Source organism: Acomys minous, assembly GCF_964271855.1.
Source record: "Acomys minous genome assembly, chromosome: 12".
In the NCBI taxonomy this organism is placed as follows: domain Eukaryota; kingdom Metazoa; phylum Chordata; class Mammalia; order Rodentia; family Muridae; genus Acomys; species Acomys minous.
The window spans coordinates 107,176,143-107,191,019 of NC_140493.1; the positions used below are offsets into that span (position 1 = coordinate 107,176,143).

Below are 14,877 nucleotides of genomic sequence, written 5' to 3' on the forward strand. Positions count from 1 at the left end.
TTCTCGTCTTTAATAAAAGAAAAAAATGCACCAGTATTCTAAAAGCAGGGGTGGCCCTGGGGCCACAGTTTCGTCCTTGTGTCTCACGGGCTTGCCTCCTGTCTTGCACCACTGTGGGTGAGGGTGTGTCTGAGCTCTGTACCCCTTAGCTCTCTGTTTTTCTTTGAGGTCACTCTGCCCCCCTGAAGTCTCAGCTTTTTCTTGATTACTTTCTCATGCTTAAGACAGCCCAGGATCAGCTCTTGGAGAGAGCTGTGTACAGAGCCGGCTGTGCCAAGCATGTTGTCAAGCAAAACACAAAAGTTTATATTGCCCTGGCATGTACACTCTGGCTTGGGAAGATCCCCCAAAGCAGCTAAAAATAAAAGCAGGGTGATCTAACTGGGGTCAGAAAGGTGGCCCAGGCTCACACAGGGCATTCATCACCAGCAGTGTGTGGGGACTGCTGGTTCTTCTGTCTTCCCAAGTGCTGGGATTACAGGCGTTGGCCACTACATGCGGTTTATTTGGTGCTAGGGCCTGAACCCAGAGCTTCCTGTGTGTTAAATGTGGTCACTGGGCCACGGCCCCAGCCTTTCCCACTTATCTTTTTTTTTTTCCTTTGCATTTATTTATTTATTTTTAGTTCTTTGACACAGGGTTTCTCTGTGTACCCTTGGGTCTCCTAGACTCGCTTTGTAGACCAGGCTGGCCTCGAACTCACAGCAGTCTGCCTGCCTCTGCCTCCCACGTGCTGGTATTGAAGGTGTGTGTCACCATGCCCAGCTTATCTTTTTTTCTTAAAGCCTTCTGGCTTCTGCAGGCACCAAGCACACAGATAGCATATATGTGTGTGTGTGTGTGTGTGTAGGCAAAAAGTAATACACATTTAAACAAACAGGGTACCCTTTCTGGAACTCAGAGAGTCGCCTGCCTCTGCCTGCCAAGTGCTGAGATAAAAGGCATGCACCAGTCTGCTCTGCCCCCTTTTTTTAATCTTAATATGTGTAGATCTTAGATACAATATATGAGGAGATAAGTTTTCAAAACTTAGTCATAGGGGCCTGCTGTAAGATGGCTCAACAGGTAGGGCACTTGCCACAGCTCTGACAACATGAGTTTGATCCCCAAGAATCCATGTAAAGTTGGAAGGAGAGACCCCACTCCACAAAGCTGTCCTCTGGCCCCCACATGTGTGTGTGGCTTACAGGCACATGCCCTGCCACACCAGGCCTTCACTTCTTACTGCATCTAGGGTAGCCAAACCTTTCTGAGGTCGTCAGGGGCCTGGAACCCTTGGTCTCCACCCTCATCCCTGGCCCTGACATTTCCTAAAGTCTCATTACTCTTCCCAGTCTTGGGTGGCAGCATCATCTACTGGACGGGAGGCGCCCATGACCACTTTAGGCGCTTTTGTAACTAAGTGTACAGGAACCTGGTATTTACCCCAGGCTAGCCTTGAAGTTGGAATTCCTAGGCCTCCAGAGTGCAGAGATTGTAGATGCACTGTACCACACTTGGCTCTGCCTTTCTTTTTCATTATTTTTTTTTCAACATCAAACCTGTTTATTTCACCTGTATTTTTCACCTATATACATTGGCTTGGTTTGGTTTTCGTGACAGGGTTTCTCTGTGTAACTTTGGCTGTCCTGGACTCATTTTGTAGACCAGGCTGTCCTCAAACTCACAGTGATCCGCCTGCCTCTGCCTCCCAAGTTCTGAGATTAAAGGCATGCGCCACCACGCCCAGCTTTACTTAGGATTTTTTTTTAATGGTGAAAATAATATGAATTTAGAACTAGCCAGCAGGACTCAGTTTGGATCATCCCAGTTTTGCTGGTAGCATCCAAGGCATGGTGATGAGCCAGTTAAACATGTGCCCTGTCTCCATCCAGGCAGAGGATGTAACCTTGATTACATCAACCACACACAGTTTCTTCCAAGTTCTGTTCAGCTTGGCACTTAGCCCCGGCTTCCATAATGACTATCAACATACCTCAGTCTTTCATGGCTGACTCCTTAGCCAGGAAAGCTGATGATGGTCAGGGATCAAGCTGGTTTCACCAGAGGACCCTCTTCCCAGGATGACTGGGCTGTGGTGGCCATTCCGCATGAAATTCTAAGAGTTCAAAGCCCTTTCTTTTGTCTTTAGCTCAGGAGGCTGGGACAAGGGGTGGGTTCTTCCTTCCTTTGGTCCTATGATGGAGACAAGGTCCTGGGGCCTCTTTTTTTTTTTAAACATATATGGGAACTGTTTCTTTACATATGTCTGTGCACCGTGTGGAAGCTTAGTGCCCGAGAAGGCCAGAAGAATGCATCAGATCCATGGGGGCTGGAGTTATGGACAGTTTTAAGCCCCCAAGTAGATGCTGGGAGTGGAGCCCAGCTCTTCCGGAAGAGCAGCCAATGCTCCTAACTGCTATGCCAGCTCTCCAGCCCCACCTGCTATTTTTTTATTCTTAGTGCGTGAGGAGTCCCGCATACCATGGCTTGAGTGTGGAGGCCATAGGGTAACCTTCAGGAGTTGGTTCTGTCTTTCCACCACGTGGGTTCCAGGAACCAAGCTGAGGTCCCCTGGCTTTAGCGGAAAGCGCCTTTCCTTGCTGAGCCATCTTTCTGATGCTGGATTGATTTTGAAAAGGTTTTCCTGGCTTGCGACATCAAGGTGGGGTGAGCAATAGGCGGAGGGAAAGAGACTGATACCTTGAGGACCACGAAGGAAGTGAGAAGTCCGACCAGACCCTGGGAAGGTGCCCATTGAGACCAGAAGCCAGTTATAGGAAAAGCAAGAGGGTCATTTCTCTCCCGGTGTTTTCTTCAACTTACATTCCATCTGCACAATTCTCACAGCTCCCATCTGTTTCCAGAGACCTGTCTCCTCCCAACGGTGTGGAGAGGACAGTGCACACCACTGTGAGCTTGTCATCTGGGAGGCCTGTCATCAGCAAGGCTCCACCTGGCCTCCATGGGACTCTGGTGCAGGGTGCAGAGCACAGAGCTGCTGGTTACAACAACTAACAGCCTGGTGGTATCATGTAAAGCAAGCATGAGAAAGGCAGAGAAAGGAACACACACACACACACACACATACACACACACACACATACACATATACACACACATACACACACACACATACACACACACATACACACACACACATACACACACACACATACACACACACATACACACACACATACACACACACACACACACACACACACACACATACACACACACATACACACACACACATACACACACACATACACACACACACATACACACACACACATACATACACACACACACACACACACACATACACACACACATACACACACACACACATACACATACACACACACACACACACACACACACACACACATACACATATACACACACATACACACACACACATACACACACACACACACACACACACACACACACACACGGGGTGGGGTGGGGTGGAGGGAGGCTGTTTCCAGGAGACCAAGCAGGACACAAGCCACAGAGCACGTGCTGCGTTGCTCATCCCTCCGGAGAGGAAAAAGAGTCTAGCGAGCTTGTCAGAGTGGATTTCCTACCCTAGGGCTGCAGAGAAAATCTATCATCTTCTTCAAGGGGCCTACGTGCACAGCATCTCTCTGAGCAGTGCCTGGCTTCTGTGTGTGTTGACTTGCTGGCTCTGTGGTGAGTGGTTCCAGTCGGTTTAATATCTCCCCACCACCACCAGGAACTTCGTGAGAGAAATACAAAAGCTCTCATTTGTGGAAGAGGGTTCTGAGGCTTAGAGGTTAAGTGAGTCATTCAAGGTCACCCACAACTATTCCATCTCAGGCTGGGGGTTGAAGATGATGGCAGAGTGTTTCACTAACATGTGCAAGCTCCCATGGTCCATCACAGCAACATGCACACACAGCATATTAGCATTTTTGGGGTTTTTTGTTTTTGTTTTTGTTTTTGTTTTTGTTTTGTCTTGTTTTCTGAGGGTCTCTCTGTGTATCCTTGGCTGTCCTGGACTCACTTTGTAGACCAGGCTGGCCTTGAACTCACAGCGATCTGCCTGCCTCTGCCTCCCAAGTGCTGGGATTAAAGGCGTGCGCCACCACCGCACGTATATTAGCATTTTAACTGAACCCCAATGCTGCTGCCAGTACCTCACTGAGCATTCCCTATGGCCACAATATGGGGAGTTTTAAGGGATCATCTGACTTAGGGAACTCAGAAGGGAAATCCTGTGGATCTCCTCATATGGTAGCCATGTGTCAACTCACAAGCTGTAGAGCAGGGCTGTGTCTACAACTTCCTCCTTAGTGATTCTTTTCTCACTGCCCTGCCCCGCCCCCATCCCACCCCACTCCCACCCCCATCCCCTCCCCCCACCCCGCCGCAGATAAGGTTTCTCTGTGTAGCCTTGGCTGCCCTGGACTCTCTTTGTAAACCAGGCTGGCTTTGAACTCACAGCGATCCGCCTGCCTCTGCCTCCCAGGTGCTGGGATTAAAGGCGTGCGCCACCATGCCTGGCTCAGGCTTGTTGCTTCTTAATCCTTTCTTCTTTCTTTATTTTGAGTGAATGGTCCCTTCCTGAAATACCATCTCAGCCCATCCAACCTTTGGAGGACCAATGAGGGGAAGAGGAAAAGTGTTTTCCACCTTCAGTGCCAGCCTTTCTATTGTTACTGTCTAACACGAGGCCTTCGTATGCAACCTAGCCTGGCATGAAACTCACAGTCGTCCTCCTGCCTCAGCCTCCCCTTACAAGCATGCTCCACCACACCCCACTTAGTACTCGCCGATCCAGGGGAACAGCTGTCACCTCTCTGGCCTGCTTCTCCTCCCAGCACCGCCCTCCCTGCCCCCCTTACTGAATGGTCCCTGGCAGCAGCCAGTGAGAAGGTGCCAGCTGCTCTTCTCCCCACCCTAGGGCAACTTGTCTCATTCTCAGCTCTGCTCCCATCCCTTCCAGAATCCAGGCCACCAGATGGCCTAAACAGGCTGTGTTTATTTGGAGCTATGGAAAATGTGCCGCTTCCTTTTCCAGAGACTGTGGGTCAGGCGCAGGTGGGAGCCGCACCTCGGAGCAAAGACGCTGTGGAACTACTTTGATTGTATTATTCAAAATCTGTAACCCAAGTGGATGTCTGAGGTTGCTCCCCTGAGTAGCTTATTCTAGTCGCTATGGAAACATCTCTGCTCCCTCAGAGGTTCTGAGACTAAGTCAGACAGGGAGGGACCCAGGAGACTTCTTCCAACCCAGAGCCCCAAAGGAATGCGTCAGTTGCCAATCCTTCAGTTTACAGAGTGCCGAGGGGCTGGTTTATCTCCCAAGTAAAGCTGAGACAATAGAGGCTTGCTTCAATGACAGTCTCCTGTTTCAATCAGCCAGTGTCCCTGGGGAACATTTAAATTATCGGGGGAGGAGGGGGGGCCCTCGCGGATATTTTTCTAGGTAATGACACTTTCTCCTAAAAAAAAAAAATCAAACCCTTTATTACAAGTTAACCACAAGCATTACTATCAATTACTAACATTTATTGACCTTTTTTTTTTCTTTACTTTTTTTTTTCTCTTTGGGTTTTTCAAGACAGGGTTTCTCTGTGTAGCCTTGGCTGTCCTGGAACCTTAGCTGGCTTCTAACCCTCAGAGATCCACCTGCCTCTGCCTCCCGAGTGCTGGGATTAAAGGCCTGCGCCACCATGCCCGGCTTGACGTCTATTTTCACCTACACAAAACCCTCAACTAAGTAACTATGCCAAGGATTAGTCACCTTCAAACATTGCTCGTTTCACTTGGAGCCTTAGCATTAGGACTTCCCCATGTTCTGGATTTCTCACCTTAACATCACTATGAAATGGCCCTGCTTAGCCTGCAGCCATCTGAATTCTGTGCCGCCTTCTGCAGCTTCTCTTAAGTGGCTAGAAGGAACCTCCTATGCTGCTCTGTAAAGCTTGAGGGAGGAAAAAGGGCCTGGGTTTAGAACCATTTCCTTCCAGTGATCTGCCTCCCGCCCCTGGCTGGATATAAGCAAAGTCATCCCATTATCATTCTCACACAGGTGGGGGTGGCTTATAGCCTGGTTTGTGGGGAAACAAAAACAAAAACAAAAACAAAAAAACAAAACCCAAAACCTGAACTCCTACAATTCAACTTGATTGAAACTCAACTTTTAAAAAAGAATTGTGGTGGTACATGCCCTTGACCCCAGCACTAAGAAGACAGACTTAGAAAGATCTCTGTGAGTTTGAGGCCAGCCTGGTCTACAGAGCAAGTTCCAGGACAGCCAGGGCTACACAGAGAAACCCTGTCTTCAGCAGAAAACAAACAAACAAACAAGAAAAAAGTGAACTGCCAATGGATTTACTTGGTCCACATGTGTGGTGTGCCTGTGCTGTGCTACACACTGTATATTTGGGATACAGCAGGGAGCTTAAATTCTAGCTAGGAGACAGGCAATTACATTAGAACACAAGGCTGGGTCCTTGCAGGGTTGTAATCTAATTAGTAATTACATTACTAATCTGAGCATTTGGGAGGTGGAGGCAGGTGGATCAGGCATTCAAGGGCAGCCTGGGTTGCATAGGAAATTTCTGTCTCAAAACACAAACAAAAGCCAGACCTGGGTGGGTAAGCCGATGCGCTAGAGAGAAAGGCAGGCTACATAATTGAGACCCTGCCTAAATAAATAAATATCACAAAAGCAAGCCTTAAGCTCAAAACCACATACACAAAGATTGGCTGATTATCTATTTGTCTGTCTGTCTATCCACTCATCTATCTAAAAGAGGCTAGGAACGTGGCTCACACACTCAGAGTTAGGAGAGGGCAGAGATAATCCAAGCTAAGCAGGTAAAATCTTCTTGCTGTGTTTGGTTAGATTGTTGAGGGGTCCCAGTGAGGAGAATGGACTCAGAAAGAGAAAAGTGTTTCTGGGGATGTGGGATCCAGTCTTTTTTAGTTCCTTTACGTATTTATTATTTTTATGACGCGGGCTGACTATGTAACTTGGTTAGGCTTAGCTTTAGCCTCGAGCGCAGTGCTGGGACTGCAGGTGAGCACCACCCAGCCAGCCAGATACATAAGTCTTTTTAAGAAGAATCTCCCGTAGGTGGTCTCTGTCTGCGGATGCCAGCTGGGTGCCCACCACCACAATCATCACCAAGGTGGCCTGACAGGAGCTCGAGAAACCAGGCGGAACTCAAGTCGCGAGCATACGCCAGCCTGCGGACCGTAGGGGAGAGTGCACACCGGAAGCGGTCCTGAGAAGTGAACATGGCGGCCGCCTGGGGCCTACGCTGGGGCCTGAGCCGAGCTGGAACCTTGTTGCTCCCGCCGCCCGCGCGCTGTGCTCGCCGGGCTCTGTACAGACAGGTAGACGGCACCGAATTCCAGAGCATCTACAGCCTGGATAAGCTGTACCCCGAGTCCAAGGGCGTGGATACGGCCTGGAAGGTCCCGGTGAGCCGAGGAAGGCGGGAACGGAAAGGGCGGTTCTTCTCGCTGCTAAGTGATGCGAGGAAGCCGGGAGGCGTACAACCTTTGGGTTGCCTCGGGAGAAAACTTGTCGTCCTAGCAACCGGGGCGCGGGGAGGGGGCGGGACTGTAGGGTGTGATAGCAGCCCTCACGGCTGGAGTAGTACAGGTCCTGGGAGACAACCCGGCACATCCGCGTGTTTGAAGATCACCAGCTTTCCCACATTTGCTTCCCGGTCCTCAGGCCCACGGTCTATGGGAAAATCTGCATTGTGGACCATCAAAGTGCGCAATAACAGCAGAGGTCCGCAAGTTGGAACGTTACTCGGTCTTTTGCCCTAGAAACGTCAGGAAGCCCGAGACGAGGCTTGTTTGTTCCTTCAGCATCCGTGTTTAGCCTGCCCTGGGAAGACACGCAGCCTCGGGCCAGAGCAGGAGAAAGGGAACCTATTTAGCTGCACCTGTAGAATTGAAAGAGCATCAAGTATTTTCATTCGTTCACCCACACTACAGTCAGCGGATCTCTCTTGAGAGCATGCTGTGAGCACAGTGCTAATTTGAGGCAGAGAGTAGTAGTAAAATAAATCCTATGACTGTGGAGTTTATTGTATCCTGGAGGGCAACAGACAAAAAAATGACAATAACACTGAATTTGACCCATTAGAAAAAATAAGACCCAGAAGGAAGAGGTGAAGCCAAAGATACAGTTGCAGGTTTGTTTGTTTTGACAAAGGAGCTCACATAACTTAGGCTAGCCTCGAACTTGCTAAATAGCAAAGGGTGGCTTTGAGCTGCTCCTTCCACCTTCATCTCCCACTTGTAAAGATTACTGGCATTTGTCACTAGACTGGCCTATGTGTTCGTTGTGAGAAAGGCTCTTTAAAAACCCTGACTGAGCCGGGCGGTGGTGGCGCACGCCTTTAATCCCAGCCCTTGGGAGGCAGAGGCAGGCGGAGGTCTACAAAAGTGAGTCCAGGACAGTCAAGGTTACACAGAGATACCCTGTCTCAAAAAACCAAAAATAAATAAATAAATAAATGCCCTGACTGAGCTGGGCACGGTGGCGCACACCTGCAATTCCAGCACTCGGGAGGCAGAGGCAGGTGCATCTCTGTGAGTTCGAGGCCAGCCTGGTCTACAAAGCAAGTCCAGGACAGTCAAGGCTACACAGAGAAACTCTGTGTAAGGGGGAAAAAAGCTCTAAGGTGATCTCCACTTTGCAGTTATCTTCCTGCCTCTAGAGAGCAGAGATCACAGGCATACAACCACCAAACCCAGCTGAGAGTTGCAGTTTTAAGTAAAGTGGTCTGGGAAAGCCTGGAAGAGGTGGGGCACTGTGCGCTATATCTGTATTCCCAGCACTTGCAGCAGAGTCAGGAACCTCAGAAGTTCAGGGCCAGCCTCGGTTATATGTGACCTTGTCATAGACAAGGCAAACATGAGAATACTGGGGAGGCGAGGGTCCTAAGCAGAGTGGACAGCAGGTCCAACCACCTCAGGGTAGTAACGTGCGAGGCGAGTGGGCCTAAGCAGGCCTGTCTGATAAAGGGAAGCTAAAGAGGACAGTTGTGGGTAGAAGCCAGGAATGGGATGATACAACGTAGTTTTACAGGGTTGAGTGTTACAGAAGGCAGCCTGGAGAATGGCAAGAGCTAGAAGGCGGGTTAGGAGTCCTGCATATGTCAGATCCTGCGCATATTTTGAGGAAAGCCTACAGGATTCACTACTAGATTGGATAAGAAAAGTGAGAGCAAGCTGGGTATGTGGGACTGTTTGAGCAGAGTGGTTTACCTGAGCCTAAGAGTTGGGAGTCACCAACATAGACGGCATTTTCATCAGCTTAGAAGGATGAAATGTTTCAGGGAGGAGGAGGATTTCAGTGGCACATCAGAATTTTGCCATCACAGAACACTGGGAAAAGCCTCTTAGGAAGAGGCATAAAGAGGCAAGAGGAAAACCTGAGGAGGGTGTCTTAGCAAAGAGGCGTGTAGTCTTCAGAAAGAGAGAAGATGAAGGAGGCATCGAAGGGCGTGCAGATGAGGACACTTTGGGCTTGGAGGCCAGACCAACCCCTGGGGTCGGTATCGGCTGGACTTTGTGGTCCTGAGGATGTAAGACTAGAGGGCATTGCTGCTGGATGAAGAGCTTGGGTGAGGACAAGGTTTGGTAGGAGTAGCTCAGTCTGGCACGAGGCCTCCAGGCAGGTGGACCAGCAACTGTTCAAGGCAGACTGCCTCGGGCACCAGCTTCCTGTGGGCACCAGAAGGAGCAGGGTGGCCACCAGGGTTGTCGTACCAGGTTGCCAGAGGGCATTTAGTGTTCCTCGTGTATGGTTTTTTGGCTTGTGTCACCCACCCCATCCGTTTCCCCATGAACCAGGCCGCTAATAGCACCCAGAAATAGCTTAAGTCAGGGCAGGGACAGCTGGAGGCGGGAGTTCCATCTTCAGAGGTAAGGCCTGAGTGGCGTGTGGTCTGATAGCTAGAAGCCTGAAAAGAGTAATGCATAACTTTTTTTTTTTTTTTTTTTTTTTTAGAATTTTTCAGGCAGGGTTTCTCTGCATAGCCTTGGCTGGCCTGGAACTCACTCTGTATACCAGGCTGGCCTTGAACTCACAAATATCCACCTGCCTCTGCCTCCCAAATGCATGCGCCACCACCTCCCTGCAAATGCATAACTTTTTTAAAGTGTTTATTTCATTAACTGTGTGTGTGTGTGTGTGTGTGTGTGTGTGTGTGTGTGTGTACACGTGCGGGACAGGAGACAACACAGGAGTTGGTTTACCCTTCTTTCATGTGGGTCCCAAGGAACCCACAGGTGAACTGAGGCTGTCGGGCTCAGCTTTTAGGAAGTGCTTTTACCTACTGAGCCTTCCCTTCAGCCCAAATATATAACATTTGACTTGTAGCTGTATATTGCTATTACTATTATTATTACTAATTTTTGCTGTCTTGGGCCAGTTAGGTGGAACCTGGCAGGTGACTTCTCTCTTTGACACTGTGTATATCATGTTACAGGAGGATGCAAAAGAAGTCGGCAGTGACATCCCTCTCGGTAAGTACTCTATTGAAAATCAGACATTTCGGGCTAGGGGTCTAACTCAGAAGTAGTATACTTGCCTCGCATGAGCTAGGCCCCAGGGTCAGTCCCAAGCACCACACACACAAAGCCATTTGCCAGATCTCTCACGTGTTCCTTCTAGATCTCTCCAGACCAGTGAAAGACAGTAGAGGCCCACAGTGGGTGTGAAAGGAGAGTCTTTGCAGCATAGCTTACAACAGTGAATAACGACATGCAGCCACTCACGTGCACACGTGTGAGGAGTTCTTGCTGTGCTTGTGACTGGAGCCGCCTTCATGATACAGTGACTGAGTGATGTAGGAAGAAGGAAGGTGCAGGAGAGTGGACAAGCCACGCTGTGTGTTTCACATACACCCAAATCTATATCTGTATTTCCATGTTCCTGTCAATATCTATATATGTATCCAAATAAGCCTACAAAACCTATATATAAGGCTGAGGATGGCTGAGCAGTGAAATCTAAACGCATGGCAGAACTTTGATAGAGTGACTGCTGCAGGGAACAAAAGGAGAGACATGCTTGGGTGCGTGTGGTTGGCACATGTCGACAACCCCCACAACCAGGAGACTGGGCCAGGGGGAGAGCCATAAGTTTGAGGCCATGCTGTATGGTGAGTTCCATGCCAACTTCACTTTGGTTTGAGATCCTACCTAAAAAGAAAAAATGAGAAGAAAAGGAAACCGGGAGCTGGGCATGATGGCACACGCCTTTAATCCCAGCACTCGGGAGGCAGAGGCAGGCAGATTGCTGTGAGTTCGAGGCCAACCTGGTCCACAGAGCTAGTACAGGTCATCCAAGGCTACACAGAGAAACCCTGTCTTGAAAAATGAAAATTAAAATTAAAAAAAAAAATAATTATATGATGATGGCAGGAGAATTAGGGGTTCAAGGACAGCTTTGGCTCCATAGCAGTTCAAGAACAGCTTAAGCTGTAAGAGACCCTATCTCAGGACAAACAATAAATTCTGTACCTGCCAGACATAGGACCTCGTGTAGCCTAGAAAGAAGCATTGATCCCCAACACCCTAGGTTTTTTGTTTTGTTTTGCTTTTGAGACACGTCCTCACTATGTAACCCAGGCTAGCTTGGAATTCATGATAGAGCCCAGACCATCTCAAAATTATAGAAAAGAAATGGGAGGAGGAGGAACCTCATCTTCCAGTTTAAAAATAAAAGAGATAGAGGGCTGGAGAGATGGCTCAGTGGTTAAGGACATTGCTCTCCCAAAAGACCCAGGATCAGTTCTCAGCACCCACATGGCAGCTCACAGCTGTAACTCCAGTTCCAGGGGACCTGACCGCCTCACACCAATGCACATAAGCTAAATACATTTTTTTTTAAATTAAAAAAAGTTTTTTTGTTTTTTTTGTTTGTTTGTTTGTTTTGGTTTTTCGAGACAGAGTCTCTCTGTGTAGCCTTGCTGTCCTGGACTCACTTTGTAGACCAGGCTGGCCTCGAACTCACAGCGATCCACCTGCCTCTGCCTCCCAAGTGCTGGGATTAAAGGCGTGCGCCACCACGCCCGGCCTCAAAAAAGTTTTTTTTTTTAATGAGGTGGACGTTGGTGGTGTACAACTTTAGTCCCAGCACTCTGTGAGTTCGAGGACAGCTAGGGCTACACAGAGAAACCCTGTCTCGAAAACACAAACAGACAAGGCTTTGTTGGAGAAGCCGTGGGCCTTTGCCAGGATCATATATAGCTAGTGGCCACACTGCCTTTCAGGGTGAGAGCTCCCCAACTGAAGGTCAAGTTCTCATCCATCCAGCCAATAATTTCAACCCCGACCATGCACTGGGCCCGGAGAACACACAGCCAGAAACAGTACTCTCTACTCCCTGTCTGACTCACTGTGTAGTGTAAGCTGGAGGCCTCAGGCTCCCAAGTGCTAGCACTACAAGGAGTTTGCCCTCCCACCCGCCTTGTCTTGCCCTCCTGATGGGACAACTTCTGGCCCATCAGGAGTCCATATCCACCACACTTTGAATTGTGTGAAGCTAAGCCTGTCCCTTAGCTTACGCCTCTGAAAGAACCTTCACTTGAAAACAACAAGAAACCCAGAGCAGAAGGGTGTGGTAGAATGTGCTAAACTTAGGTCATGATTTTCTTCCTCCACTCTGGGAGGCCTTGGGACAGTCAGTTGTCCTGATTTTAGCTTTGACGTCTGTGAATGGTGTCCAGCTTTACTGATCTGTATGGTATGTGCGTGCATGCGTGCGTGCAGGAGGAGAGTAACAAGTGTGTATGTGTGATAGTCACGTTGACTACATGAGCAGCCTCTGTGTTCGGCTAAGGGGGAATCCTTGTGTGTGCTCTTCACTTCACAGATCGGTTGAGCATATCCTACTGTCGGAGCAGTGGTCCTGGGGGGCAGAACGTTAACAAAGGTACAGGCTCCGTGGTGCTCCCTTAAGTCTCAGCTGGGGGGTGTGAGAGGGAGCTCTGCAGCTCTGCAGCCACATTCCTGTGGAATAAAGGGGTTTTTCTGCTCAGCTCACACACCTCCAGCTTATAATAATCCTTTCTATTCTCCTGAATGTGGCTGATTGTCTGCTTCTCAGCTGTGGGTTGCTAGGACTAGGGTTCGCTTTTGAGGATAAACAAAGAAACAGCATGAGTGGGCAGCCTGCTTGGATCCACAGAGAACAGGTTTCCTTTGCTCTCATGAAACCCAACCCTCCTTGCTCTTTTCAGAGTCCAGGAAAACTGTTATGAGAGACCCTGGAAATTTGGACACCAGAAGTCTAGTTGTAAACCAGAGAGCCTCCTTAGCCCTGCAGGCTGTTGCATGGCCAGACTCAGCATAGGCTAGGACGTTCCTGGTTAGGGGGTTGGCTGCCGTTGGCTTCAGGACTGTCCCTGACCACCTGGGCACTGTGGCTTCCTGAGTCTCAGCACCTGTCGCTGCTCCTTCCTCCATCCACAGTGAATTCCAAGGCTGAAGTCAGATTCCACTTGGCCAGCGCAGACTGGATCGCCGAGCCTGTGCGCCAGAAGATTGCGCTCATGGTACCCACCGCTTTCAGTCCCTGTGGACCCCTGGGGTGGGGATAAGCCTGTGGGGCTTGTGGTGTTCCTCATTTTTCTCCTTGGTAGCATAAAAATAAGATCAACAAGGCAGGAGAACTGGTTCTTACCTCGGAGAGCAGCCGCTACCAGTTCCGGAATCTGGCAGAATGCCTACAGAAAATTCGAGACATGATTGCCGCAGCCAGCCAGGTGCCCAAGGAGCCATCCAAAGAGGATGCTCAGCTTCAGAGACTCAGGTACAGAAACAGCCTTGGCAGCAAGAGGGTTTTTGAGTGAGAGGGCTGGGAGTCCAGAAGCTTCCAGCAAGGGCCAGTGGGGAAGCTGCTGAGAGGAGCAAGGTGCTGACCCAGGCCCCAGTGCGCGTCTGGCTCCCGCTGACTGGCTGCTCTGCTCCCCCTCAGCTTCCAGCTTTGAAGAGCACCGAGTGCACATCTGCGCCTCATTGCTGTCCTTGTTTTCAGGGTAGAGAACATGAATCGGGAAAGACTACGACAGAAAAGAATAAACTCTTCCATAAAGACGAGCAGGAGGGTGACCGTGGACTAAGGGCACCACAACTGCTGCCAACGACCAGGGTGTCCGTGCAGCTCTGCAGAGAGCTGCCACACCAGGAGACCTTTCTTGATTAATTGGAGCCTTGCCAGAACGTTCCCTTGGAGGGAAGGCTATGGGTCACCCAGGGCTGTCCTCTCTGGTGTCCACCTCATGTATTACTGGCTGCAATAAACTTCTAATAATAAGAGCCTGGCTTTTCAGTTAAAGCTTTGCAACAGGATTCCTACCTTTCAGCCTAAATCCACCTCACAGTTACGCACATAGAGCAGCAGAGGATTATGGGTCAATCTACAAGGAGCCCACAGCGAGGAGGGCAGAGATAGGTGACCAGGCATTTGAGCTGGACCCTCAAAAAGACAAACAGCACTAAGTGGGCAGGAAGGAAGCTGCGTGGCAGGAGGTAACAGGGAAGCAGGAATAGCAAACGACAGATTGTACACGAGGCTTTTGAGAGATGTTCCTGGGAGGTAGGACATGGAAGCGCCTCAAAGTCCATCGAGGTCCAGCCCTAGGCCCAGAAGCTTAGGGGCTCCTTACCTATGCTGTGGGTGCGCATTTGTGCCCCAGGCACATGCAGAGCTTAGACAGCAGGTTGCAGTCACCTCACTTCCACCGTACGGATGGAACTCAAGTCTCAGGCTCAAGGGTGAAGAGCTTTACTTTAGGAGCCATCTAACTGGCCCTGATTGTATTAATTATCGGGAGAGGCGTGCCTGAAGAACAGTACATGTCTGATAGTCAGAGGACAGTC

The 14,877-nt window shown here is 49.6% G+C and overlaps 1 protein-coding gene across 3 annotated transcripts; it reads left to right on the forward strand.

Moving 5' to 3' along the window:
* The first annotated feature begins 7,209 nt into the window (after window positions 1-7,209).
* On the forward strand, window positions 7,210-14,311 carry MRPL58 (mitochondrial ribosomal protein L58). Of its 3 annotated transcripts, none has more exons than XM_084750580.1 (6): window positions 7,210-7,446; window positions 10,479-10,515; window positions 12,869-12,928; window positions 13,468-13,550; window positions 13,638-13,807; window positions 13,973-14,105. In XM_084750580.1, the coding sequence occupies exons 1-6, from the start codon at window positions 7,261-7,263 to the stop codon at window positions 13,983-13,985; spliced, it is 549 nt and encodes a 182-aa protein (XP_084606706.1). In that variant the 5' UTR covers window positions 7,210-7,260; the 3' UTR covers window positions 13,986-14,105. The 3 variants fall into 3 exon arrangements, with proteins under 3 accessions (XP_084606706.1, XP_084606707.1, XP_084606705.1); XM_084750581.1 differs by having other exon boundaries at window positions 7,212-7,359; window positions 14,033-14,311; XM_084750579.1 differs by having other exon boundaries at window positions 7,213-7,446; window positions 14,033-14,311.
* The last annotated feature ends 566 nt before the right edge of the window (window positions 14,312-14,877 follow it).

What these genes read in the sequence shown, in the direction of transcription:
- MRPL58 (XM_084750579.1), top strand. Translation starts at nt 7,261, where the DNA reads ATGGCGGCCGCCTGGGGCCTACGCTGGGGCCTGAGCCGAGCTGGAACC. An exon ending in ATACGGCCTGGAAGGTCCCG is followed by an intron (nt 7,447 to 10,478) that starts GTGAGCCGAGGA and finishes ATCATGTTACAG; the next exon opens with GAGGATGCAAAAGAAGTCGG. An exon ending in GGGGCAGAACGTTAACAAAG is followed by an intron (nt 12,929 to 13,467) that starts GTACAGGCTCCG and finishes CTCCATCCACAG; the next exon opens with TGAATTCCAAGGCTGAAGTC.